Genomic DNA, 24,656 nt, shown 5'->3' with positions numbered 1-24,656 from the left:
AAGTTATTTAAGTTCCTTATTTTCAAAATTAATTAAACACTCATGTTGGGAGTGAAATTTGTTTAGATTTGTATTATAGAAAGTTTGTAATTTTTTTTATTTAAAAAAAATTGTAATTAAGTAAGCCAGTGAACCAACCCGTTTACCCACCAACCCGTGGTGGGTCGAGCCGGGTTCGAATTTTTCAGGCTCGCTAATAATGAGCCGGGTTGGATTGGCTCACTAAGTGACCAACCCGTGGTGGGCCGGGTCGGATCGGGCCGAGTGGCCCGTTTTGACAGCTCTACCTTTATTAATAATAAGTTTATACTATAATATAAAATAAATTATAATGTAATAATTTTGTCTTAAAAACTTATATTTATCTTTTTTATCTTAATTTATAATATAAATATTTTTATTATTAAATATTTTACATATTTTTGGTATGCATAAAATTGATATAAGGTTTTAAATAATTATATTTGTAATAGAATAAATCAAAATATGAAGTTCATTTTAAATGTTTGAACTATATATTTGAAATAACAAAATCATATTTTCTTAATATTATAAATTTTGTTTTATATTCTTTGAATTCACTTTTAACTATTTTTAAGTTGAAAATGTAGAGTTTTCAACTTTAATAAGATTAAATTAAAAAATAAAATCTAACAAACTAATTATTTTAAAATATATTGTTATTACTTGAATATATATATATATATATATATATATATATATATATATATATATATATATATATATAGATATATATATTGATTAAACGAGTCTAGCAACATATTAGTCAAATATAGAAAAAAAACATGATGAGTCTAACAATATATACATTAAACGAGTTTGTAATTAGACGAATATAATAAAAATCATAAGAGAAGTCTAGCCACATACAATAAAAGAGTTTGTTAATGCATTAATTAGATGAGTGCAACAAAAAATATTAGATGAAGATTTGATACATTGATTAGACGACTCTAAGCATACACTATTTAAATGAGTATAAAAAATGTTAAACAAGTTCATTGATGCACTGATTAGACAAGTTTAACCATACACATTAGATGAATTTATCTATATAATTACTAGAAAAGTATAGCAAAAAATATTAGATGAATTATTCCATACATCGATTAGAATGACCTTGGAATACCATTAGACAAGTTTATTCATACACTAATTAAACAAGTCTAGCAACAAATATTAAACGAGTTTGTCCATACATTGATAATACAAGTTAGTTTCTTCGTACACAAATTATACGAATATATTAATACACATTAAATGAGTTTGACAAGTCTTGCAATACACATTGACAAGTCTTACATTTATTAGTCGAGTATGACAATAAAGACTATATGAGTACGTTTGTATAATTAAATAAGTCTAACAATACATATTAGGTGAGTTTATTGATGTATTGATTAGACAAATTTAGCAATACACATCAAACGAGTTTTTCCATATACTGATTAAAATAATATAGCAAAAAAATTACACAAGATTATCCATGCAATAATTAAACAAGTATAACAAAAATTATTAGACAAATATGAGAATACATTGATTAAATGAGTTTGAAAATGCATATTAGAGGAGTCATTCGTATATCAACACATAAATTAGACAAATCTATTAATACACATTAGATAAAATTGTTCATTTATTAATACATATGAGATGAGTCTATTCATATATTGATTAGATGACTATAGCAAAAAACATTACAAAGGTCTAACAACATACATTAGATGAATATGTTCATTACTAATTAGATAAGTATAGCAAAAAATATCAAATAAGTCATTCTACATTAATTAAACGAGTCTAAGAATATACATTAGATGAGTATGTACATACATTGACGATAAGTCTTGTAACACACATTAGATGAGTTTGTTCATACACTAATTACTCCAATATAACACTATACGTAACATGAGTATTAATATGTTCATACACATAATAGATGAATATATTAATACACATTAGACGACTCTACCCATTATATAATTAGGCGAGTCTTGCAATATACATTATACAAGTTTGTTTATATACTAATTAAACATGTTTAACCATGCACATTAGACGAATGTGTCTATATACTTATTAGATGAGTCTAACAACATATATTGAATGAGTTTATCAATACATTGATTAGGTTAGTTTAATAATTCACATTACATCCATTTATAAATATATTAATTTATATTTTTAACGAGTCAACCCTATATATTTTTCCATATCTTTTATACTTTTAGATGGTCTACTATATTTTTATACATGTTTTATCTTTTATATTTTTACAAAATTTATTATTTATATTTTTATAAACATATCTTTTTAAACCTATAATTTATTTTTAAAGTTGATTGTATTCAAAATTTAATTACAAACCTAAAAATAATAATAATTATTTTTCTCAATGTCTATTTTCTTTTAATAAACACACTAACGTATTAATTACAAAAAAAAAAATTATTCTTAACTTTATACGCTAAAAACATAATTAAGTGAATAACATAACACCCAAATTTTTTAGACGTGTCCCAAACATTTGGACCTAAGGGGTTTTTGATCCCAAATCCGATGTTCGAAGCAACTCTCTATAAAACCCAATGATCTCTCTCTTCTTCTGATACATCGTTCTTCATTTGTTGTTGTGTTCATCAGCTTTTGTGTTAGCCATGGCGTTTCCCTATATGGAAGCCGTTGTCGGTGAGCTCTTTCTTCTCTTTCTGTTGCCCCCTTCTGCATTTCCCCCCTTCCCCACCTCTCCCCCTCCCCCCCTCTCTTATTTTCCACACTCAAAAACTATTTCTTTCAGCTACTGGTTTTGTTGTAAATAAAGTTTCTTTCTTTTCCATGGTAATTTGATTTGGGTTTCTCATGAATTTGCCATTTTTTGAGTAAATTGTGCATTTTGACCCTTTTACTGGATTGAGATAATGCGTTAATTGAACGTGCTGTGATTATTCACTTGAGGATTTTGAGTCCCAGTCCCCTCTTTTACTTGTACTAGCATTTTCCTTTTCTATGTGTTTTTGTTATTTTCTGTATGTAGTTTTCTTTGAAATCGGAAAACCCTTGGGTCTTTGACCATTAACCAGTGTTGGGGAGATAAGAATAATGTCGATAGACATTGTGCTTCCTTTTCTATTTAGTTAATTATAACTTGAGATGAAGAAACAAAGGACAAAGTAGGGTTTTAAAGGATGTTGGGTGGTCAAGGATGTGTTATGGAAAGCCCTGATGGACTTGCACACCCGAGACTTCACTGATTAGCAATTATTTGGTTTTAGGTGGTGTAGATAGCTTCAAACAAACTTTAGGATTAGAAAGTATGATTATTTTATGCCTATATAGTATGTTTTTGGGGGCATTAAAGCTAGGTTGGCTAGTTGTTTGATCTTGCATTGATTCTTCGCTGGGATGTTTATTAAAACATAGCTGACTTGCCTTAATGAAATCGGGTGTTTGGTAGTGTGAACAACTCCATAAATATGTCAAATTGGGTGGATGTAATGGAACATGTTTGGCAGTGCTTTATGACGCTACACAACTCCTTTCGTGTGAAAACATTTTGTTTGTTCTAACCGAGTGAACAAATATAATCAGGGAGAAGAAGCAGACACGAAACATAATGTGGATCGATCTATATATACGAAACTGTAGGATTATACTTGGGTAAAAGCGAAACTAGTAAAATGAATATTACAAGGAGTAGCTGCTCAAATCTGACACCTAAATCTTGATGCATCGTATTACTCACTAGCTTCACTGGACCCTACAACCAATTGTCCAGTCCCTTCATTTACACCACCATTCTCCATGAATTTGGCTTTTTTCTAGCATTTGATTTGGTCCAGTTTTGACTATCCTATACTGTTTTCATGTACTGTTTTGGCTGTAATCCACTGCTTAACCTTGAAAAATTGAAAATAAAGATGTAAATGTTCCTGGTTTTCTTCTGATCTATTTTCAGGATTTATGATATTAATGTATATATTTGAAACTTACTTGGATGTGCGGCAACATAAGGCCCTCAAACTTCCAACTCTTCCAAAGACTTTAGAAGGGGTTATCAGCCAAGAGAAATTTGAAAAATCAAGAGCCTATAGTCTTGATAAAAGGTTTGTTCTTTTGTTCGTGTGAATTTCTTTCATTAGATAATGAGATCTTACACTCGCACAAGGGTATCTCTGGTATTCTTTTTTGTAATTGTGTACTATTAACATTCTTACAGATGATTTTTATATTTACTTTGTCCAGCCACTTTCATTTTATTCACGAGTTTGTGACAATAGTGACAGACTCTACAATTTTGTACTTTGGGGTATTGCCCTGGTTTTGGAAGGTGAGAATTTGTTATGGTGCTTATGAAGTATAGCTTCCTCTCTGCCATTGTAAAGTTTATGTCTATTGCTTGCAGAAATCAGGAGAATATGTGACAACAGTTGGTCTCAATGCAGAGAATGAAATACTGCATACTCTTGCCTTTTTAGCTGGTTTGATGATTTGGTCACAGGTATGCTTTTGACGCTTTTTTACTGCTAGGGAATAAAGTAATTTTTGGGTTTATTGTGCATAATTGAGACCATCAGTTTTACTCCATATTTCAACTTCACCAAGATAAACTTGGATATTTAGTTTTTTGTTTTTCTCTCTTTTTGATATTATGTGCTGAAACATTATTTTTTGGAATAAGGTTTTCTTTTTTATTCCTTTTTTAGTTTTGGTAGATCATGGATGCTAGCTTTTTTATGCTTCCGATGTGTGTACATTTGAATTATTATCAATCTTTTCATCTACATTTTAATAAAATCTATTATGCACTTTTACGTTTTCTGCAGATAACCGATTTGCCCTTTTCTCTGTACTCAACTTTTGTGATTGAGGCCCGTCATGGTTTTAATAAGGTTCATATTCTTTCTTCAATTTCAATCATCTATGTATTATTTTATTGAGATTTTTCACACTTGAGTATGCAAGTTTCTTTTGCAAAATTTATTTATGCTTCTATCCTTACATTTTTATGATCTTTATGCAGCAAACACCGTGGTTATTCTTTAGGGACATGATTAAAGGAATTTTCCTTGCTGTAATAATTGGTCCACCTATTGTGTCTGCAATCATTGTAATAATACAGGTAAAATCTTCTGCTATTCAAAATCATTGCTTGAAAACTTAAGCTTGATATTTTGAATTTTCTAGTTCCTAATTTCGAGATATTTTTGGGTGTGGTATTTACTAAATTATGTTTTATGCTCTTCCTGTCATTTTGTTTGCCGTGATGGATGATGAACTCATTGTTTTCTATTTGAACATTCATTTTAATTTTTGCAGAAAGGAGGTCCATACTTAGCCATCTATCTTTGGGCGTTTACATTTGGGCTTTCTATTGTGATGATGACTCTTTATCCAGTACTGATAGCTCCACTCTTCAATAAGTTCACTCCTGTAAGATTTTGTCATCTTACTATATTTTAGAAAAAGTATATGTGTACCATGTTTTTTTATTTTAATTTTGGCATAGTTATATTGAAGTCTTCAAAGGTTAGTGCTAATTACACATAGACTCTGGATTGGGGGGATGACGTGAAGTTTTGGGAGAGGTTAAGTTGATGGATGTGGATGCTAGTGGTGGTGAGGGGATGGGGTGATTTAGAGCGTGGCTTTGATAAGAAACAGTCTGCTTGACCTTGGGAGAAGCAAGCTAGAGGAAGGGCACAGTAATCTTTTGTATAACTGCTAGGTTAAAGCTGTAAACATAATTAACACATTAATGGAGTTGGGTTGGTTGGAATTGTAGTTCGTGCAAATCTTTTCTGTATTTTTCTAATCACACTTTATATCTTTATTTTTGTGCTCATGATATTCTTGTAACTAGCTTCCAGATGGTCAACTCAGGGAGAAAATCGAGAAACTTGCTTCCACCCTCAACTTTCCGTTAAGGAAACTGTTTGTTGTTGATGGGTCCACAAGATCAAGTCACAGCAATGTAAGGAAATATTGAACTCCTGTAAAATTAAAACCAATACGATTACCCTTGTAATGATGCATATTTACTCAAATCTCAAATATATTGATTAACGTTAATTTATATTTTCCATTACACCTGCCTTTTGAGGTCCAGTAAGTCTTATTTCTTATTGTCTTCATGCATGCAGAGGATTCAAATTTTTTGTAGTTTGTCAATCATCCTGACTTTTTTTATCAACTGCCAGCCCTTTTAAATTTTCTTATGTTGTTTGTTTGTTGTGTAGTTGTCTTCATCTTTTTATTAATCCCTTGGGATGATTATAATGTAGCCGTAACATGCGCTCACAGTCACATTTTTAATACACAATAAACTATTACGATAAACTTTTTTCTGTTGCCATATACTGAAAAGGGTCCTGAATAATGGCTTCCATATGATTGGCCTTTTTGAACCTTACTTATGGACTCAGGATCTTTTTCAATATTGAATGCTCAAATTTTGTCATACCTCTGTTGATGGAGTTATAGGATTGTATTTGATGTCAGTCTATTGTAGAGTGGTTTCCTTGGCTTCTTGTGATTTTCAATAGAGTTGCTTAAAACCTCATGATGATGGCTTATAGGGGATACCATTTATTTTTGTATCTTATAATATTTTGAGTTGGATATGTGATCACACTTTCTAATTTGCTTAACCTTTCTTTAATTTCTTACGACATAAAAAACGAAAGTATAGAATATAATCTTTCACAGTTTTCTATCTTTAGTTTGTAAGTTTTCTTGACGTAATTTATCTAAATATATATTGCAGGCCTATATGTATGGATTCTTCAAGAACAAAAGGATTGTGCTTTATGACACATTAATTCAACAGGTTAGGAATTACTAACTGCAGAAAGTTATTTTATCTTTCAGGTTGTTTTATAGCTCGAGTTGTATTGCAGCCTTTTAGAAGAGCTTTTGTATTTTAATGTAATTGTTATTATTAATTACATATTTACGTGTTTGTATGTCTTGTATGTTATATTTTTTAAAATGTTTATGAATCACACAATTCACGATACGAAACATAAGCTCTCCGATACACATACGATTCATGATTCAACTACCATGATTATATGTACTGCTTCAGTTTAAAGTTTAAACTGTTGGAGTGTATGTACTATGTAGCAATCTGAGTATAACAAAGGGGAATTTTTTTAATATTGATGTGGTGTTTTCAAGGTAGTGGTTGTGATTCCAACATTATGTGATTGTCTCTGTATTACAGGCTCACATGAGAATTTGATGATAAACTTTTGTTGGCATTTTCTGCATAAATGACCGCTCCTTTGCAATCTTCTGATTTTACTTTCAACTTTTAGTGGCATTGGTATATTTGAGTAGTTTATAGTGAGTGTCCATATTAAGTTCTCTATTTAAGAATTGTGGTTGACTGATCCTTACATTATCAAAATGGTGTTACACAGTGCAAAAATGATGAGGAAATTGTTGCTGTTATTGCCCATGAGTTGGGACACTGGAAGCTCAACCATACTGTGTACACGTTTGTTGCAATGCAGGTTTGTGTAATTAGCATTACTGAACTGAAAGTGAATTCTAGTTTGCCTCTGTTTTTTCTTTTCTTTTTAATAAAAAAGAATGCTATTGCATCACTATAGAGGTTGTAATTCTAACCAGGTTAGCACTACAACCTGTACCAATTATATGCAGCATTTTTAATACAATTAAAAGATAAAAGAAATACAAAAGTGAGGGGGGGAGCAGGCTAAAACCCACTAAGAAAATCTGTAATGTGGGAAACCACATCTATCTCTACAAAAATCAGAGATAATACAAGGAGGCACTCCGTCCCACCAACTAAAAATTAAAGTTCTAAGACCATAAGCACCTAAACTATCTGCACACCTATTTCTCTCCTTATAAATGTGTGAAAATCTAAAGTGTATACCCTTAATAAACTTTATAACATTATTTCATCTATTCCTTAATTTCCGAGGAACTGAAGAAGTATCAGACAAAGCTGAATAGCCTAGATAACACCCGGGAGTTCAGCTTCAAAAGCTGAATTTGCTTGTATAAATTTCACAAAACAACCAATGTTCTCAGCTCTTGAATTCCTAAAAATTCCCCCACATGCTGCATGGTCATCATAACTAGTGTAAGCTCTATCTGTATTACATTTGATTTACCTTTCATCTAGAGGAGATCAATCCAGTTGAATAATATTATCTTCTTTTCTTGATCTGCAAGTAATATCAAAAGCGTTAAGAATTTTAAGCTCAACAATGTTAGAGTTCATATCACCTGCTACTGGTCCAGAAAGATTTACAGCCGTGAAAATTCTATATTAATATGTTGATACTGTATTTGAAGCCCCTCAAATTCAATCTTGTTTCTGCTATTCCAAATTCCTGCTACTATATGAGTAACAGCAGATAGCATCTCTGTTGCCACCAAATTACTCCAATTCCTATTGGAATGTATGTGTGTCTTAATTGTTGAAGTGTCCAGGTGCTGATCTGTGATGCTTTGAAGCCAAGTCCATAAGGTAACTGCAGAGGGACAAGCTAAAAAGGGATGTTTTGCAGTTTCAAAATCATTATAACAAGAAGGACAAAAAGACATCACATTTACCCTACATTTCCTAAGTAGCTCATTCGTAGGCAATAACAATCTCCATAGATTATTTTCCCCCAAGAAACCTGTGGTTTAGAATTATGACTATGTTAAAAGAAAGCATCTTTAATGGCTAAATCACCACTTAAATATCCTGGGAATTAGCTATGGAAATCACAATCTGCTTAATTTGTTGTACAATATCATGTGGCAAAATATCACGAACTCTCTGTTCCTTTTCAAAAATAAAATAAAAAACCTTTGAATTAAGCCTATTATGTATGCTCCTATCAATGTTCGAAGAATTAAATAAGCCAAGTATCAGTCCAGAATTTGATATTTTGTCCATGTCCAAGTTTCCAAGCAGTGTGATCTTTACCAAGTATATATATGCTTAATACTAACCCATATAGAAGATGGGATAGTTTTAACAATAGAACCATTTTTCAAAAGCCTCTAGCAGCAAGCATATGTGATCAATCCATTTCGTGTTGTGATAAAATCCGAACATAACCATGTATATTTCATTTACAGCCCTAACAGATCTCAGCCCCAAACCACCTTCATGATATTCAGAGCACAACTTCCCAAGCAACTGTGGCTACCTTGACCTTTTAAATATAACTAGCCCAAATAAAATTCCTAACCAAAACTACAGAAAAGCATACTATGAACAACTGATTTAAAAAGAAGGACTCTCCCCATGTATGACAGCAATGAGCCTTTCCATTTCGCAACTTTAGCTTTAACTCTTTCAATCATAGGCATCAAATGAACCTTCTTAGGTTTCCCTTTGAACATAGATACACCAAGATAGACAAAAGGCTAAGAACCTTGTTGAATCCCTATCCGATCTTTGATTCTATTAATTCTCTGTCTTGAAAATTGCTACTGAAATAGAATTTAGACTTGGCACTATTAGCCCACTGCCTTACTATATTGTTCAAGCACATGCATTATGTTAGATAGATTCCTCATAGTGCATCTACAGAAAATCATTATAGTAAGATTTTGATCCCATAAATTTTTTAGCAGATTTCCTTCTTGTGCCAGGTTAGTAATATTTCTTCCTAATGCCTCTTCTGCAAGGAAAAACAGGAGAGGTGATAAAGGATCTCCTTTTCGCTCACCTTTAGAGCATGCCTCTGTTTTAATTACATATGATGATGGAATACTTGCGTGGTTTTCTTTGTGAAACCATCAATCACAACATCACTTATAACTTGCCGTTGCATTTGGTGTTGTAATTAGAAATAATGTATTTGGCAATGAAATATTCTGCAGTAAACTTGTAAATTCAATTAAATCCTCCTCTTTTGTAGAATACCTTTAGAAAGTCAAAGGCATGATTTGATTAGATTATCTTAAAATTAAAATTTATTGAAGGGTAAAGTGCACTTTCCTTCCCAAAGAGTTCTTAGATTAAGCTCTCTCATATCTTAAAGACTTCAATTACACTTCCTTCCAGTTTGAGATGAAATATGATCCAGTTTGGTTCAGTTTAAAGAAAATGGGCCTGTTGGGGATATTTTTCTTTCTGCATAAAGAGAAAAAATGTCGTGATAGGCTCATTCACATTAGATTGCATTGAAATTTAATGCATTAATCTCTCGTGGGAGGGGATATTATTTTTTAAAATAGAAGGAATGGAAGTGTAAATTAGTATTTTTGTGTTCTGTCTCTATCAAATGCTTTGCTTGCATGTGTTTTTCACCATGTCAAATAGAATTAAATATTTAGTGGAAAAGGTGTTGCAATATTTGTCCGAGTTTATGTTTAGTGCTTTGATATGTTCTTGTAGATTCTTACACTTCTGCAATTTGGAGGATATACTCTGGTGCGAAATTCAACTGATCTGTTTCGAAGTTTTGGGTTCGATACAGAGCCAGTCCTCATTGGGCTTATCTTATTCCAGGTACATTTCAAAATTGTTGTCTTTCCTCCCAATATTGTTTGCTTGATGATTGGATGTACATTTTTCTGCAGCATACTTGCAATCTATAGTTTGCGCCAATGACCGGATAATATTTGTTTCTTTTAAGATAACCTGTGTGGTACATATTCAATTAACAGTATATACAAAATGTTTAAAGATTCAAAATTGTTAATGCTAAATCGAATATGTATTTGAGATGATGCCTTCTGTTCGTTAGCCATCCTTCTATAGCAATTAGGAATCCAGTCACAATGTGGTGGGTGGCCTAAATATAACAATTATGTTTGATCTTGGGCTTGCTTACCACCATCTCATGGTAATATAAAAGTTGTGCTTTTCTTTGTATCAAGGAGAACTGAAATTGATTATTAGTTTATTTGCTTCGGATGCTGTCAAGAAAGCCTTTAAATTTGAAGATCAAACGATGGAAAATGAATCACAATTTTGTTTAAAATATATTTTTTTCATGACTTGTATAATTTTAGGCCATGCCCCGAAATCCTGGTCAATCCCTACTGTGGGTGTTACCTGTATTGAATGTTCAATTATTTTAATTTAGAGTTTTTTACCATTGCATTGGCCATTCAATCATCTCAAAATCCATGTAAGGAGCATAATCTGTTTTATGATGCAAATCTACATAGCCAGAGGTTATGCTAGCATGGGAGGTATCCAAGATTGTGCTTTGCGAACCATGTTTAGTTACTTAAACTCATCTAGCTTTGCCTTCTCAGACATCCCCTTCTACTGGTAAAAAATAAGAGGCCTGTTTGAATTATTTACATTACAGCTATTGGGTATCCTTAAAACACTAGTGCAATGAAGCCACTGGGGGTGTTGTTAAGATAGTTTGCGGAAGTCCTAAGTTTGTGTCTTCATGTCTTTAAAATAAAAGAGAGACATAGGCTGAATTTCTAATGTGTAAATCATATAAGGTTATGCATTTATAAATAAGAAAATACAAAGAGATGGGATTATTCTTTGTATAGCCTCATGAAAGATTTTATTCTCAAAGCACTTAACATCCTTTGACCTGGGTTTGTTTGCAGCATACTGTAATCCCACTTCAGCAATTGGTCAGCTTTGGTCTGAACCTTGTCAGCCGATCATTTGAATTTCAGGTTACTTTCCTTTTTGGTTTTCTTTCTTCTCCCTTTTTGTTGTGGTGCATATGCATTAGTGGAAAATATATGCTGTTTAGAAATTATTCTATCTGAAAAATTGCTATTTCCACCTACCCTTTTTGACTCCAACTGAGACCGAGCATAGTCTTGATCTCCTATGTTTTGTGTTGTCTGTCTCCTTTTGACTTTGTTTATGTGTAACATCCTATGCAGGCTGATGCCTTTGCTAAAAAGCTTGGATATGCATCTGAACTACGATCTGGGCTTGTGAAACTACAGGTGACATTTTATTATATGTCCTTGCATACTATTATTTTCCTAGTTTGAAATGGACTTTTCTTGAATAAATTTTCGAACAACTACTTGTACTTAAATTGAATTTAACTTTTCCTTTAACTTAAAATCAACTTATGCAAAGACCCTGTTTAGACGGTAAAGCATTTATAAAAGTAGGAAATAAGTAAAAATGATTGAGCATCTTTCATAAACTAAATTAACTTATGCATGGATGAATTTGTAAAAGTTTTCTCATTAGCTTCTTCAAACACTAATATCAACTTGTGCATAAGCTAATATTAATTTCTGAAAAAAGTTATTTATTTTTTCCTCTGTATTGTTTCTCTCTCACAAGCTTTAATGGAGAAATTTATTTGAACATGGCCAAAAGTTGACAAGCATAAGTTAATATTAGCTTACGAAAGAATTTTCTTTTTTGTTTTTTGTTGTGGATGTATTTTCAATTTTCACTACTGTTCTTCATGTTTATTATGTGTAAAAAGTAGTTTTGTTGCTGATGATGGAACTAAAGTCCTTTTTTTGTGGCTGCATTTTCAGGAGGAGAATCTGTCAGCTATGAATACAGATCCTTGGTTCTCTGCTTATCACTATTCTCATCCTCCCCTTGTTGAAAGATTGGCAGCGCTGGACGAACCAGACAAGAAGGAAGACTGAAAACAGCAACTTATAGATGAAGAAGAGCAGCATAATTTGGTTGTACTGTAACCTGCGATGATTGGGTACTATAGCTGTAATATCTTAAACGTACATGTTTGTGTAGCTTAGGTTTCACTTTCAATGATCATGTTTTGGTCCTGGATGAACACCAAATGGCTTTAGATAAGATAGCAAGAGCGAAGGGAAATAGGAAAATGTTTTGGTCCATTTCATAACTGTTACTTTGTTTTGTCCATCTTTTTTTTTTTAATTCTACATTTAAAATGTTGACCTTTTCGTGATGGTAGAGTATAGTACCTTCTTTCTTCTTTCTCTTAATAGATGTTTAATTTCTTAGTAGAAAAACTTTTCTGCTAAATTCTTCCTAGAACTGTGATAAGTCTGTTTTCTATTTTCAAAATTCAAATTTTCTTTTATTTCTTCACTTTTTATAATCTGGTGAAAGATTGTTTTAGTTTTTTTCCTTTAAACACGGTTGAAGATTGTCATGTACTTGATGAATTGTAAGTTTTCACACAACGACTTGTTTATATTTTTATCTTTCAATGTTTTTATCACGTCTGTGTTTTTTTTTTCATACAGTGCAAAAATAAATTAACAAAACTTTTTTAGAATTATTTGGACAGTGAACCTAAATTTTAAATTAAAAGGATTAAAACGAAAATCGTTCTAATCAACTTTGAATTATATTTAATTATTTTAAAAATTACTCTTATCGCAAGTAGGCTTGAAGAGAACAACTATTATTCTTTTTTTTTTTAAACTTTCGAATCATTGATGCCTTATTTTTAGATTCCATGCATTTATTCGAACTGTATGGATGTCTGTCTTGTAAAACTATGTTGAAGTTTTTAAGATTTTTGTATTTTAATTTTTCTTACCTGTCCAAATGTTCACATCATAAAATCTTTATATGTTTAAACAACATTAATAAAAAAGGATTTGATTGATATATATTAATAAATTTAAGAACAAAATTGAAATTAAAAAAAAAAAAAGAAATCAAGTTGACATTGTTTTCAAAATGAAGACCATCAAATAATTAAACTTTTAGAGAAATTATTTATACTATTTAACTCAGTAGTCTAATTCACCTTTATAAATCTATAAAAATTAAATCATAGATAACACCTTTATTATAATTTTATCAATTATTAGATGAAGTTTTGAGATGATGAACATTTAAAATAATTGGCGGATTAAGTGAGTAATTAAAGTTAAAGAGTGGCTAAACATTTAAAAACTACAGCTGCAATCAAATCATAAACACATAGTCTATGATTGGGAAATTATAACAATAATTACAAATGTGAATCATTTACAGGTAAACAAATCTCAAAGTTAATTATGATTTGTATTATTAATTAATTTATCAAAGTGGTTCTTCAAAATAATTATGATACTATGATGTGACAATTCTTTGTTTTCTTGGCCTTGAATTGTGAGAGTACTTTTGCCATTGGGAAAAGTGTAGAACTGTGAAATTGTGGACCATAACAAAAGAACTCAACTTCCTCCTTTATTACCTAATCCTTAAGAATTCAACTTCTTTATCTACTTCCCTTTTAATTCCATAACTTCAACCATGTACTTTAAGGTTTCATGTTTCACAAATTCAACCACAAACACCTACCCCACTATAGTTCTTTTTATTTTCTTCCAAAACTATTATCTTTTCCACCAATCCAATTCATTACACTTTAACCAGTCATTCAAGTCAGTTATGTCAATAAGCTTTAATATTTTATTTTGATTTTATTTTATTTTTTGCTTTTAAAATTGAAAATCATTACTTTAGATTAATACTATTATATGATACTAATTAGTGTTTAATATGTTGAACAAAATACTAAATGGTCATTTTAAGGGACATATATTAGTGCTATGATATAATGTCAATGTGTGATATCTAAAATCTAATTTAATATTCACGAACTGAATATAATTCGTCCATTTTAAATGAATATTATGAATTAGAAACAGTGATTTGAAATTTTAAATGAAAAAAAATCCAAGAAAAAAATTTGTACTCTTTTGAATATACTCTTTGCCATTGATTATTTCAATAAAATTTAATTTAAGTATTTTAACTTAAATTTAAACACACTTAAAAAAAAGAAGTAAAAGTAGTACTTTGTATGGAATAAATGAAAGTGATAAATTAAATGGAGGTGGAAGAAGTAATGAGAAAATTGTTAATTGAGTTGATAAGAGTGAGAAGGCATCTTCATAAAGAAATTGGCTTTTCACAATCGCATGCTGCATTATGCACTTATACATTATACCTATAATTATACCTATAAAAGTTGTAGGTAATAATTGATATTTGTAAGTAATTTTGATTTATTTATGGAAAAAAATTGTATGTGAATCTCTAATAGATAGTGGTTACTTATGCATTATTAAAATATGTAGATAATTTTTCTACCCTTAAATTTATAATATAATTTAAAATAAAATTTGTTATTATTATAATGGTTTGTAAAAGAAGTATGGATGGAGTACAAGATAAGTTAAAAAATTTACAACACTACAAAATAAAATAATGTATCATGAAGATTTATTTTCGGAGTTTTGATAAAGTAATTTCCAACTATTTTTTCTAAAACCACGTTTATGTTTTGATTTTTTAAAAAATATATTTATGGGGATTTTAGTAGAAACCGCAGTTAATTTTTTCTAGGTTACATTTCTGGCGATTTTATACCAAAACCGCCTATAATTGTAAAAAATAAAGTTTCAAATTCAAACTTCCCTCCGTTTCTTCTTCACCATCTTCCATCTCTCTCCACTTGGTGTTCACCGTTCAGGATTTTCTTCTCCACTCTAGTTCTCGACTTCTGGATTTGCGCTTCTCCACTCCAGTGTGCGACGTGCCCTTCCGTCATCGTTGGTCCCTCACCGGTAAATTCTTTTCTTCTGCAATCCCTAATTGTTTCGCCTGTCGTTTGAATTCTGTTTTCCATTCCCTACTCTTCCGAAAAATTAGGGAACCTAGGTTATTGGAATTTTACGAGATTAGTTTTATAATTGTGGTTGATTAAGGTTTTTGAGACGATGGCTGAACTTGGCGTGCTTTAGAGACAATGGGTTGGGGCAATGGCTTCTCTTGTAATGATTCTTAGCACAAATCATCGACTTCAATGGCTGGAACTTGGCGTGCTTTTGGTTCCACCTACACCCTTCCTGAGGACAAGAATATCTCTTTGGCTTCACACTCATCAAAAGCTCGCTTTCCCCTTCCAACTTCCCCTTATTCTTAATTGGGTTGCTCAATGTAGCATTGGTCTTGTACTCATCCCCAGGAGCCCTCATGTCATCCTCAAATTCGCATCACGCTTGAACCCTTTGCCAAAAACTTGGCAATAGTGCGTGTACTTAGCCAACAAATCCGCAGCATCCAATTCAATTATATCACTATTCTTCGGTGAAATCCCTCTGTGATTATACCTTTCTTCGTTAAGTTCATGTTATTCCCTTGGAACTCCACCTCTTATAGTAATCATGTTGAATTATCAAGTCATTATCCTTATATGAATTTGTTGGCACACTGACTAGAAATAAAGGCCAATTTAGAATATATAACTGAGTGCAAACTTCACTTTACAAGCCAATTTTGTGAGGTTGAGTTAGACTTAAAGTCTACTTCTTAACATGGTATCAAAGTCAGGTGAGAGTCTATCCTAGCGATATCTGTTGTTTGTTGGACATATTGTTCCACCCGTTATCGGGCTGCTATTGGACCACCCATTAATGTCTAGTCTCACACTCGAGATGTATATACCTCGGTGTGAGGGGTGTGTGTTGAAAGTTTTACATCAACTAAAAATAAGACCAATTTAGAGTATATAAGTGGACTCACCTTATAAGCCGATTTTGTGAGGTTGAGTTAGGCTTAAAGTCACTTCTTAACATAATTGAAATGATTGGATCATGTGGACAAAAGTCATAAACGACAAGATTCCTTCTATCACATAATGAAACCAATTCAATAGTAGAATATAAAGATCTCAGCATCCTCATTTTAATAAAGTTGAATTGTCTAAATAGTGGTTATGAAAATGGATTATTAGCTCGTTTGTTGTACTTCCTTCTCCATTATCCTTAGAAGTGTGGAACTTTGTTTTTGAATAATTTAGAATTAGTTGGTATTGCTTTTGAAGATGACAGTCTGATTGCTGCTTGGCAGGGACTCAATGGATACCAAATTTGAAACAATTGAGGCTAGAATAACATCTATGCTTCCCCAACTCCAATCTGAGTGTGGCATTGTACAGAGAATAGTGTACAAAAATAAGAACCAGCACCAACACTCTTCCTATTTCCAGCGTCTTTTGAAGGTTCATTGCATGTTATGCTTTACAGTTTCTGCACAGTCAACATTCAATATGTAATTGCATAATGTTTCACAAATATCATGAAAGCGTTTTTTTCTTTGTAATATACAATTTTTAAAATCGATTGCATTTTTGAGGAAAATTGTATTTACATCTCTTGGGGTTTTATTTGTTCTGTATTGAAATTTGTAGGTAAGAAGGGATTTAAGACTCCTGCAATCAGCAAACTTGGAGGAACTTGTAACATCATGCATCCTTGTTATCAAAGGAGATAAACCAAGGCAGAAAGTTATTCTTTTAGATAGGTAGCTCTATATTATTACTAACAATTATTTTTCTTGGGGTTTCCCAAATCATGTTCAAAGAATTAATTTAGCTATACAATTGTGCTAATGGCAAGGAAGTATGATTGGATGTTTAAAATATGTTGTATTTATATTTATATTGTGATGATATTTCAGGCAATTAGTCTCTGGTGCTTAGCACTTTGTTATGAGGATTCTTTGTTTCTAAGATGTTGAATTTTGTTTGCCTTTTCCTTATGTGTAGTGTGTGCAAGGCAAAGAAAAAAGAAATGGAAAACTTTGAAATTCTCATTTACATTATCTCATAAAAATAGGAAATGACTATTTTTAAACCATTATATAGACCTGCGTGCTGTACACATCATTAAATGTGTGAATATGGATCATGCAGCGGTATTCTTACATATGATGATATTATAATTTATAACTCCTGTCTTGTTGATGATGATAGTGTTTGACATACTGTTCTTAACAGTTTAAAAAGGAGAAAATGTGATGGTGAAAAGTACAATTTTATGGAGCGATTGATAGGAGCTGCACGCTTATTAGCTGAGGTGAAATTGCTGATCAATAATATTGTTGCTCTAAATTCTAAATGTTTTCCTTACTTAGTACCCTAAGATCAATATATATATATATATATATATATATATATATATATATATATATATATATATATATATATATATATATATATATATATATATATATATATATATATATATATATATATAAACTGTCGCAGCTCAGTAGCTGTCCTCTTTCCATGTATACAATGCACTATAATAATAATGAGTATTTGATACAAATTGTATGATTCTAATTGAAATAATTTTCCCTATGCATCATAATGGGATTGCTTATATTTATGGAACCTGCTCTCGTATTTCAATTTATGTTTTGTTTTCTTATGCAGATGGTTGAACCAATACTCAAGGCTGCTTCGTATCCATCTGCTACTGTCATATTGTGATTTGTATTTTAATACTTGGCTCATGCTCATAATTTAATAAATTGGCCATACTACGATCATGCCACGATGCTAATAATTTTTCTTATTTCTTATAACATGCTCCTCAATAGGATTGTGGTATTCTTTTTTCATTATCTTTCCCCCGTTTAACCGCAATGCTATTTTGTAAAACATAAGGAGCTTACTTGCATATATTGATTATATGCACTAACTTAATGCCGGACTTTTTTTGGTGTTCTATCTTTTTGTTTCTTTGTTTATGCTGATATTTTTCCCACTTTGTGTTTGTTGGTTGATCTAGATTTTCATTGAAACACGGACTTCTTAATTCGTACTTGCCAGTGTTGATTTCATCTCCTCTTCCCTTCAACAGTCCCATATTATGTTGATTTTGAAGTTTTACATTTCTGATTTTCTGATTTTGATTGGTTATGGTTATCTAATGTGAGATTTTGGTCTTTTATTTTATCCATGAATCATCATTCTGCTCTATACTTTGGAGAAGTAGAATACACAAAGCCTTGAAAGTTTTTATCACAATTAATGTCAGAGAACTAGAGGCCCTTTAGTATTCCTTTTTATCATTTTATGAGAATTTGTTAAAATTGCAAAATAGAAGTTCTTTCCTTGACTATTTAATAGTGAGGTATCGGTCTTGTTTGCGCAATCCTTTTTTATGGGATTTTCTCTTACAATAATGGCTTTGCTTGCACGTCTTCGAGTCTTGGTTCAACAAGTAAGTTTTCCAGGTTTATGTATTTAATCCTGGCTATATCATTTATTAAGTTGCAATTTATCTAATGTAAGATAATGCAGAGGTACTTTTTTTCTAATTAGCTGGTAAGTAAAAGACATATTATTAGATTGATATTAGATACTGTAAAACGTAGATTATACTCACTATGATTATTCATTTATCATATAGCATTATTGATCCAATTGACTTGAACCTCTTTTATCCTCCTTGCACAGATATTACTTGACGTTGTTTCATTGTTCAACATGGTTTCTTCTCTCTCTATAACCAAACAGTCAACAAAAATAACTCTTAATGGAATAGAGGTTAGTTTGTTCCTCTAAGTTTTCCACATATGAATGTAAAATGATAGGCTGATATATTTTCTTCTCCCTTTTTGATATATCCTATTGGTGCAGGTTTTTAGAGATTTCTATCCTCTTGGTGATGATTTTATTACATTAGATTGTGTTTGGAAATCAGAAAAGTTTATATTACACGAGAGGATGCATAAAAGGAAAAATGAAAGTCAAGCCGAGGATTGTAATGAACATGCCTCTGTCCAAACTTCAAATGTGAATTTATAATAGTATTGATTATTTTCTCGGGGGTAAGAACCATGATGTGCTTGTTTCTGCTGTTGCATATTCTCGAAGTCTTCTCTTTTTTACTATTTAATTGTGTCAGTTCAGTTCATGGCAGTTTAACTGTTTTATATTGAATGTCTTTCTGGTGTTTGAAACAATTTTTTCCTTTTCATATTACTATATTACTGCAGTCAAGCAATGAACTGTAGCTTGTTGATATGACTTATATTCTGTAGCTTCTCTTTTTCCGTTCATAATAATTGTGAGCCAATATTCTGTTTATTTAGTTATTATTGTCATCGTTGGGTCTCAGTCATGCGAGTGCTATTAAATGACAATACTAATTAATTTGATTGAATTGATCATGTCACCATAGATGAATATTAGCAGAAATTTTTAAAAGGGATGTCATGATGAATAATATAATGGAGGACTTAGTTTTTAGCCAAACCCAATTACATTGCCCGGTCAATGTGACCAAACTTACCTACTAGAATAAGACTATTGATGTTGAATTGATCTTGTCATCTTTGCTCGTTTTCGTATACTCTGTAGATTTCTTTCTATTGGGCTAACAAAATGGCATCTCAATTGTTGATAGTTTCTGCAAGTGATTACATGCATGAAATTGTATACAAATCACAAATAAAATAATTACTTTTCTCTCCCCTTTGTTTGGTGGTATCTCCATTGTATGTCCGAAAAATTTAATGTTCCCTTGTTTCAAAAAGCTCTTCTCTATGTGAAGGTACGAGGGAAAGTCATTGTACGTAAATTTATGTTGGCATACAGGCAAAGAGATTGTTATGGTTGGTACCTTTGTTTTAACCAAGGTTTAGTAAATTGTGTTGTGTAGATGATCAGCTTGAGGGAGTGGAAGCTGTTGCTGCCAAAGAAGATCTGTCATGTAGATAATATGAATACTGATTTGTCAACTGACTCATCACAATTTGACACTAAGATGACTATGTACCGTGAGGAAGGAGAAAATGAAGACACCACAAAAACCTCCATCAACGAATCTTCACAGCAAGCTGTTTTGCATACATCATCAAGGTCTTCTACCAATGATAAACTCCATTCTATGCCAAAGAAGGTGGCATATGCCAAAGAAGGTGGCATATGCCAAAGAATCCACATTTTTATTATGGAAAAATTATAACATACCTGTTTAAATATATATTTGAGATGATAGATTAATACTATATGTGTATATATATTTAGTTATAGAGATTTTTTTTTCTGGTTTATATGTACAGGGGTTATTTCAAAAACATTATTTGATGTTTGCTTTGTGTTGTGATGATGATTGATTTTGCTGCAAAATTTTGGTTTTTGCAAACTTATCGTCATAAGGAAAAAAGGGTTTTTTGTGTCTATCTTTGCTAGAGTGAGAGATATGATATGCCTGCATAAGTAGTACTTTGTATGGAATAAATGAAAGTGATAAATTAAATGGAAGTGGAAGAAGTAATGAGAGTATTGTTAATTGAGTTAACAAGAGTGAGAAGGCATGTTCTTAAAGAAGGGCCAACTGTGACAGCACAGCACAAACAAATTGACTTTTCACAATCGCATGCTTTATTATGCATTATACATTATTCTCTCTCTAAATGCTTTCTTTTAGTACTATTCTCTGCCTTTCTCAGGACACAATACATTTTAATACTACATTCTAAACATTCTTCCATTGTTGCCACCACACCTTTTCACAACTTTTTTTCCCCAATCCTGTAAACTAATATATATTACAATTTTACTTTTCAATAACAAATTATGTTATTTTTAATATTAAATATATTTATCTTTAAATTTTGATATGAAATTAAAATTTATTTTTGTTTTAAACTTTAATACAGTTTAGTTTTCAAAATTTTAAAAAGAAAAAAATATAATTTTTTAATCTAATTGAATTAAATTTCTTTATGCTCAAATAACGTTTAGAATATACTTTAACACGTAAAAGTAAAGAGTAATATCATTAAATTACAAAGGCTATACATATTTAATTTTAAATTTTGAAGGCTAAAATATACTATAATTTAAAATAAAAATAAATTTTAATTTTATATTCAGAATTATAAATATATTTAACTTTTATTTTTATTTTATAATTTATTTTTGGTGTAGAAAATGTTGAGACACAGTAGAGTTTGGCGTCTGAATTTCAATTAATAATAATAAATTGCTTTGATGCAGTGAATCCTTCAATTTCTTGATGCAATGATGCATTCTTAACCGAAAAGAAAACCCAAAAAGTGTTATTCTTACTCACAAAGTCACACTTTGATTATGCTTTTCCTAATGTTACAAAATTTCCACGTTTTATACTAATTACGCACGGAATAAGACCTCAAGACTAATACATCCTATGCAAATTTAGATTTATTAAAGAAAAAGATCAAATTTATATCATAAATAAGAATAAATTTGATTTGTTCCAAATCAATTTTATAAAAATAATTAAGTTCAAAGTCATTTTAAAATATAATATCAAGCTTAATATAGTAATGTTAGAATCATTAAAAATCTATTTTAATCAAAGTTTAGGCTTATCATTTTAATAACACGATTTTGGTTTTATTGTTTTTTGAAACTTTGATCAATTTTTATTTATTTTCTTTTAAAAGGTTTTGGATTTAGTCTTCTATAATAAATAATATTATTTTTTTAGGTGACTAATGATATCTCACGTCACCTTTTCTTTTTTTAAAATGTGTCAACCATCCTTGATCTCTTCTCGTGAGAGGCTTCTCTCCCTTCCTCATTCACTGGTGAGTCACCGACCCAGCTCTGGCTGCTTCAATTATGACATCTTTGCTACATTCAATATATAGGTGATGGTGAATTATCAAAAGTTTTGATAAAATTTACTTAATTTATCTCTATCTTATATCAATAAAATAAAATAATATCTTTTTAAATAAAAGAAAAATTAAAGCTACCTATATCTATTTTATCTTAAATATTATTAAATCCAAAACTGATAAAATAATATTTAAACAAAATTATTAATAAAACTCTAAAATTTAAGTTTATCCCAACAAATTCCCCCATAAACTTAAATTCTTCTTTCCTTCAGTCGACTTTCCATGTGCATCATCTCACACCGGGTTTGCTTCTTTCAATCAGATTTGACTTCTTCTTTTTTCTTATGGCCCTCCTGTCTTTTACCTTGGTTGACCTCATTGATGCTTTGATCAACTTTGTTATGCACGTATTCTCAATAGTTTCGACCAACTCGTTTCTAACCTTAGGTGACTTCTCAACAATTTTTGCCGAATTCTTCATCGGGTTCTTCTCAACATCTTCATCTTCCTCTTCGTCTGGTTCAAGAACACTGGATGCTTTCTCTTCTTTTTCAAGAGTAGCCTTCTTCAGCTCCTCAAGCTCAACCCTCTGTTTATTCATAATTTTCTTAGCTTCCTCTAGAAGCTTCCATATCCGCTGAATCTCTTCATCTTTTTGTTTGAGTTCTTTCTCCAGGTTTTCCTTCTCCACAATTGTTGCATCCTTTACCGAGATCATTTCATCCATTATTGAGATTGTGCTCTCCATGTCCACTGCATGCAAGCTCTTTACCAGCAATAGATCTTCTACATCTTTAGTAACGAGATTCGTCTCCCCCTTTGTCTCAGTCTTGCAATACTTTGCAATATGGCCAACCTTGTCACAATTATAGCACTTGCTTGATCTACACTCGTTTGCATAGTGACCGTACTTGCCACACTTAAAACACTCCACTATTGACCAATCTCCTCGACATTTTCCTTGTCCTCGGTCACGCCAATTGGTTTGCTGTTCATCATTCTCAAAATTACATCGGCCACGTCCACCTCGTCCTCGGCTTCCTCGCCCTCTGCCCCCAAGACCTCGACTCTGAGTAATAAGAGTTTTATTCGAGTCAAACTGTACTTGTAGTGCTTGATCATCGGGTTCAACCTGATCAACCCTACTCCTTCTCCTTTGTTCGTGGGTTTCTAATGACCCAACAAGTTCATCCACTGTGAGAACCGACAAGTCCTTCGATTCTTCGATGGCGCACACGATACTTTCGAAATCTTTTGTAAGAGATCTCAAAATTTTTCCCACAACCCGGCTAGATGGCATTTGTTCTCCATTCCTACCGAGTTGGTTGGCCACCTTCTCCACCCGAGTTATGTACTCGGTTATATGCTATTTGGACTCCATCTTCAACTGTTCAAACTCTCCTTTGAGAGCTTGTACTCGGACTTGTCTAACGCGGTTGTCACCTTTATACGCAACCTTCAATATCTCCTAGGCTTCCTTTGCTGATTTAGCATTTGCTATTTTTTCAAATCCTGACTCATCTACTACATTGTACAGAAAATACAATGCTGACCCATCTCTTGGACGTGATTTCTTCAACATTGCCATCTGTGCCACCGTCTGATGTTCATCCTCATTAGGTTCAACGTACCCGTCTTCCACCATATCCCAAACGTCTTGGGATCTTAATAACGCCTTCATCTGTAGGCACCAATTATCATAATTGGTTTTTCTCGTCAATTGTGGCACACTTATACCATTGACAACCTTTGTCATCTCTCTAAAAAAAAATCAAGCACTCACTTTTTCTCTCACGGTGTTTGACTCTTTCCTCTCTCTGTTTTTCTCTTTCTCGGTACTCAGAGCATGAAGCTCTGATACAACTGTTAACAAAAAGGTGACCCACACAAATGATAATACTGTTCAATTCACTGAAGTTACTTTACATTGAACTTTGACAACCTTTAAATAGGTGCAAATAGGTCTTGGGCCAAGTACAAATAATAAAAAGTGACAATAAAATATCAACAGACTCAAAATAAAATCTACTTAATCTATCTCTATCTTATATCAATAAAATAAAATAATACTCTCTTAAATAAATGGAAAATCAAAACTACCTATATCTATTTTATCTCTATCAAAATCAATTCCCAAAACTAATAAAATAATATTTAAACAAAAAATATTAATAAAACCCTAAAATTTAAGTTTATCCCAACACTTACCTCAATCCTATTGCAATTGGGTCCTACGGTACGGTTTCTAGAGAAGTGTTAGTGTCTTCTTCCATCGATGGTTCAAACAGAATGTTAG

At 31.6% G+C, this 24,656-nt stretch overlaps 2 protein-coding genes and 1 pseudogene across 2 annotated transcripts; 2 read left to right on the top strand and 1 right to left on the bottom strand.

Annotated features, from left to right (window-relative positions):
• Positions 1–2,551: 2,551 nt before the first annotated feature.
• On the top strand, positions 2,552–12,893 carry ATSTE24 (Peptidase family M48 family protein). Its single transcript, XM_047309501.2, has 14 exons — positions 2,552–2,715; positions 3,983–4,130; positions 4,270–4,354; positions 4,430–4,525; positions 4,851–4,916; positions 5,048–5,146; positions 5,344–5,457; positions 5,888–5,998; positions 6,791–6,853; positions 7,449–7,541; positions 10,400–10,513; positions 11,584–11,655; positions 11,872–11,937; positions 12,493–12,893. The coding sequence occupies exons 1-14, from the start codon at positions 2,685–2,687 to the stop codon at positions 12,607–12,609; spliced, it is 1,275 nt and encodes a 424-aa protein (XP_047165457.2). The 5' UTR covers positions 2,552–2,684; the 3' UTR covers positions 12,610–12,893.
• Positions 12,894–15,362: 2,469 nt separating this feature from the next.
• On the top strand, positions 15,363–20,857 carry LOC124834718 (uncharacterized). The gene is given in 11 exon segments (XM_047309488.2): positions 15,363–15,516; positions 16,802–16,952; positions 17,142–17,254; positions 17,730–17,808; positions 18,171–18,199; positions 18,870–18,963; positions 19,200–19,289; positions 19,383–19,544; positions 19,546–19,573; positions 20,407–20,449; positions 20,451–20,857. Coding segments are annotated over 10 exon segments (1,044 nt in total). The 5' UTR covers positions 15,363–15,516; positions 16,802–16,808; the 3' UTR covers positions 20,713–20,857.
• A 1,792-nt stretch (positions 20,858–22,649) lies between these two features.
• LOC148199157 (uncharacterized) lies at positions 22,650–24,116 on the bottom strand (annotated as a pseudogene).
• Between the last annotated feature and the right edge of the window lie 540 nt (positions 24,117–24,656).

The sequence above is a fragment of the Vigna umbellata genome, chromosome 4 (genome assembly GCF_029865625.1).
Source record: "Vigna umbellata cultivar VRB3 chromosome 4, Vumbellata_1.0, whole genome shotgun sequence".
In the NCBI taxonomy this organism is placed as follows: Eukaryota; Viridiplantae; Streptophyta; class Magnoliopsida; order Fabales; family Fabaceae; genus Vigna; species Vigna umbellata.
The sequence above is the reverse complement of the archived record's forward strand: the minus strand, read 5'-3'. Positions and strand labels throughout refer to the sequence as shown.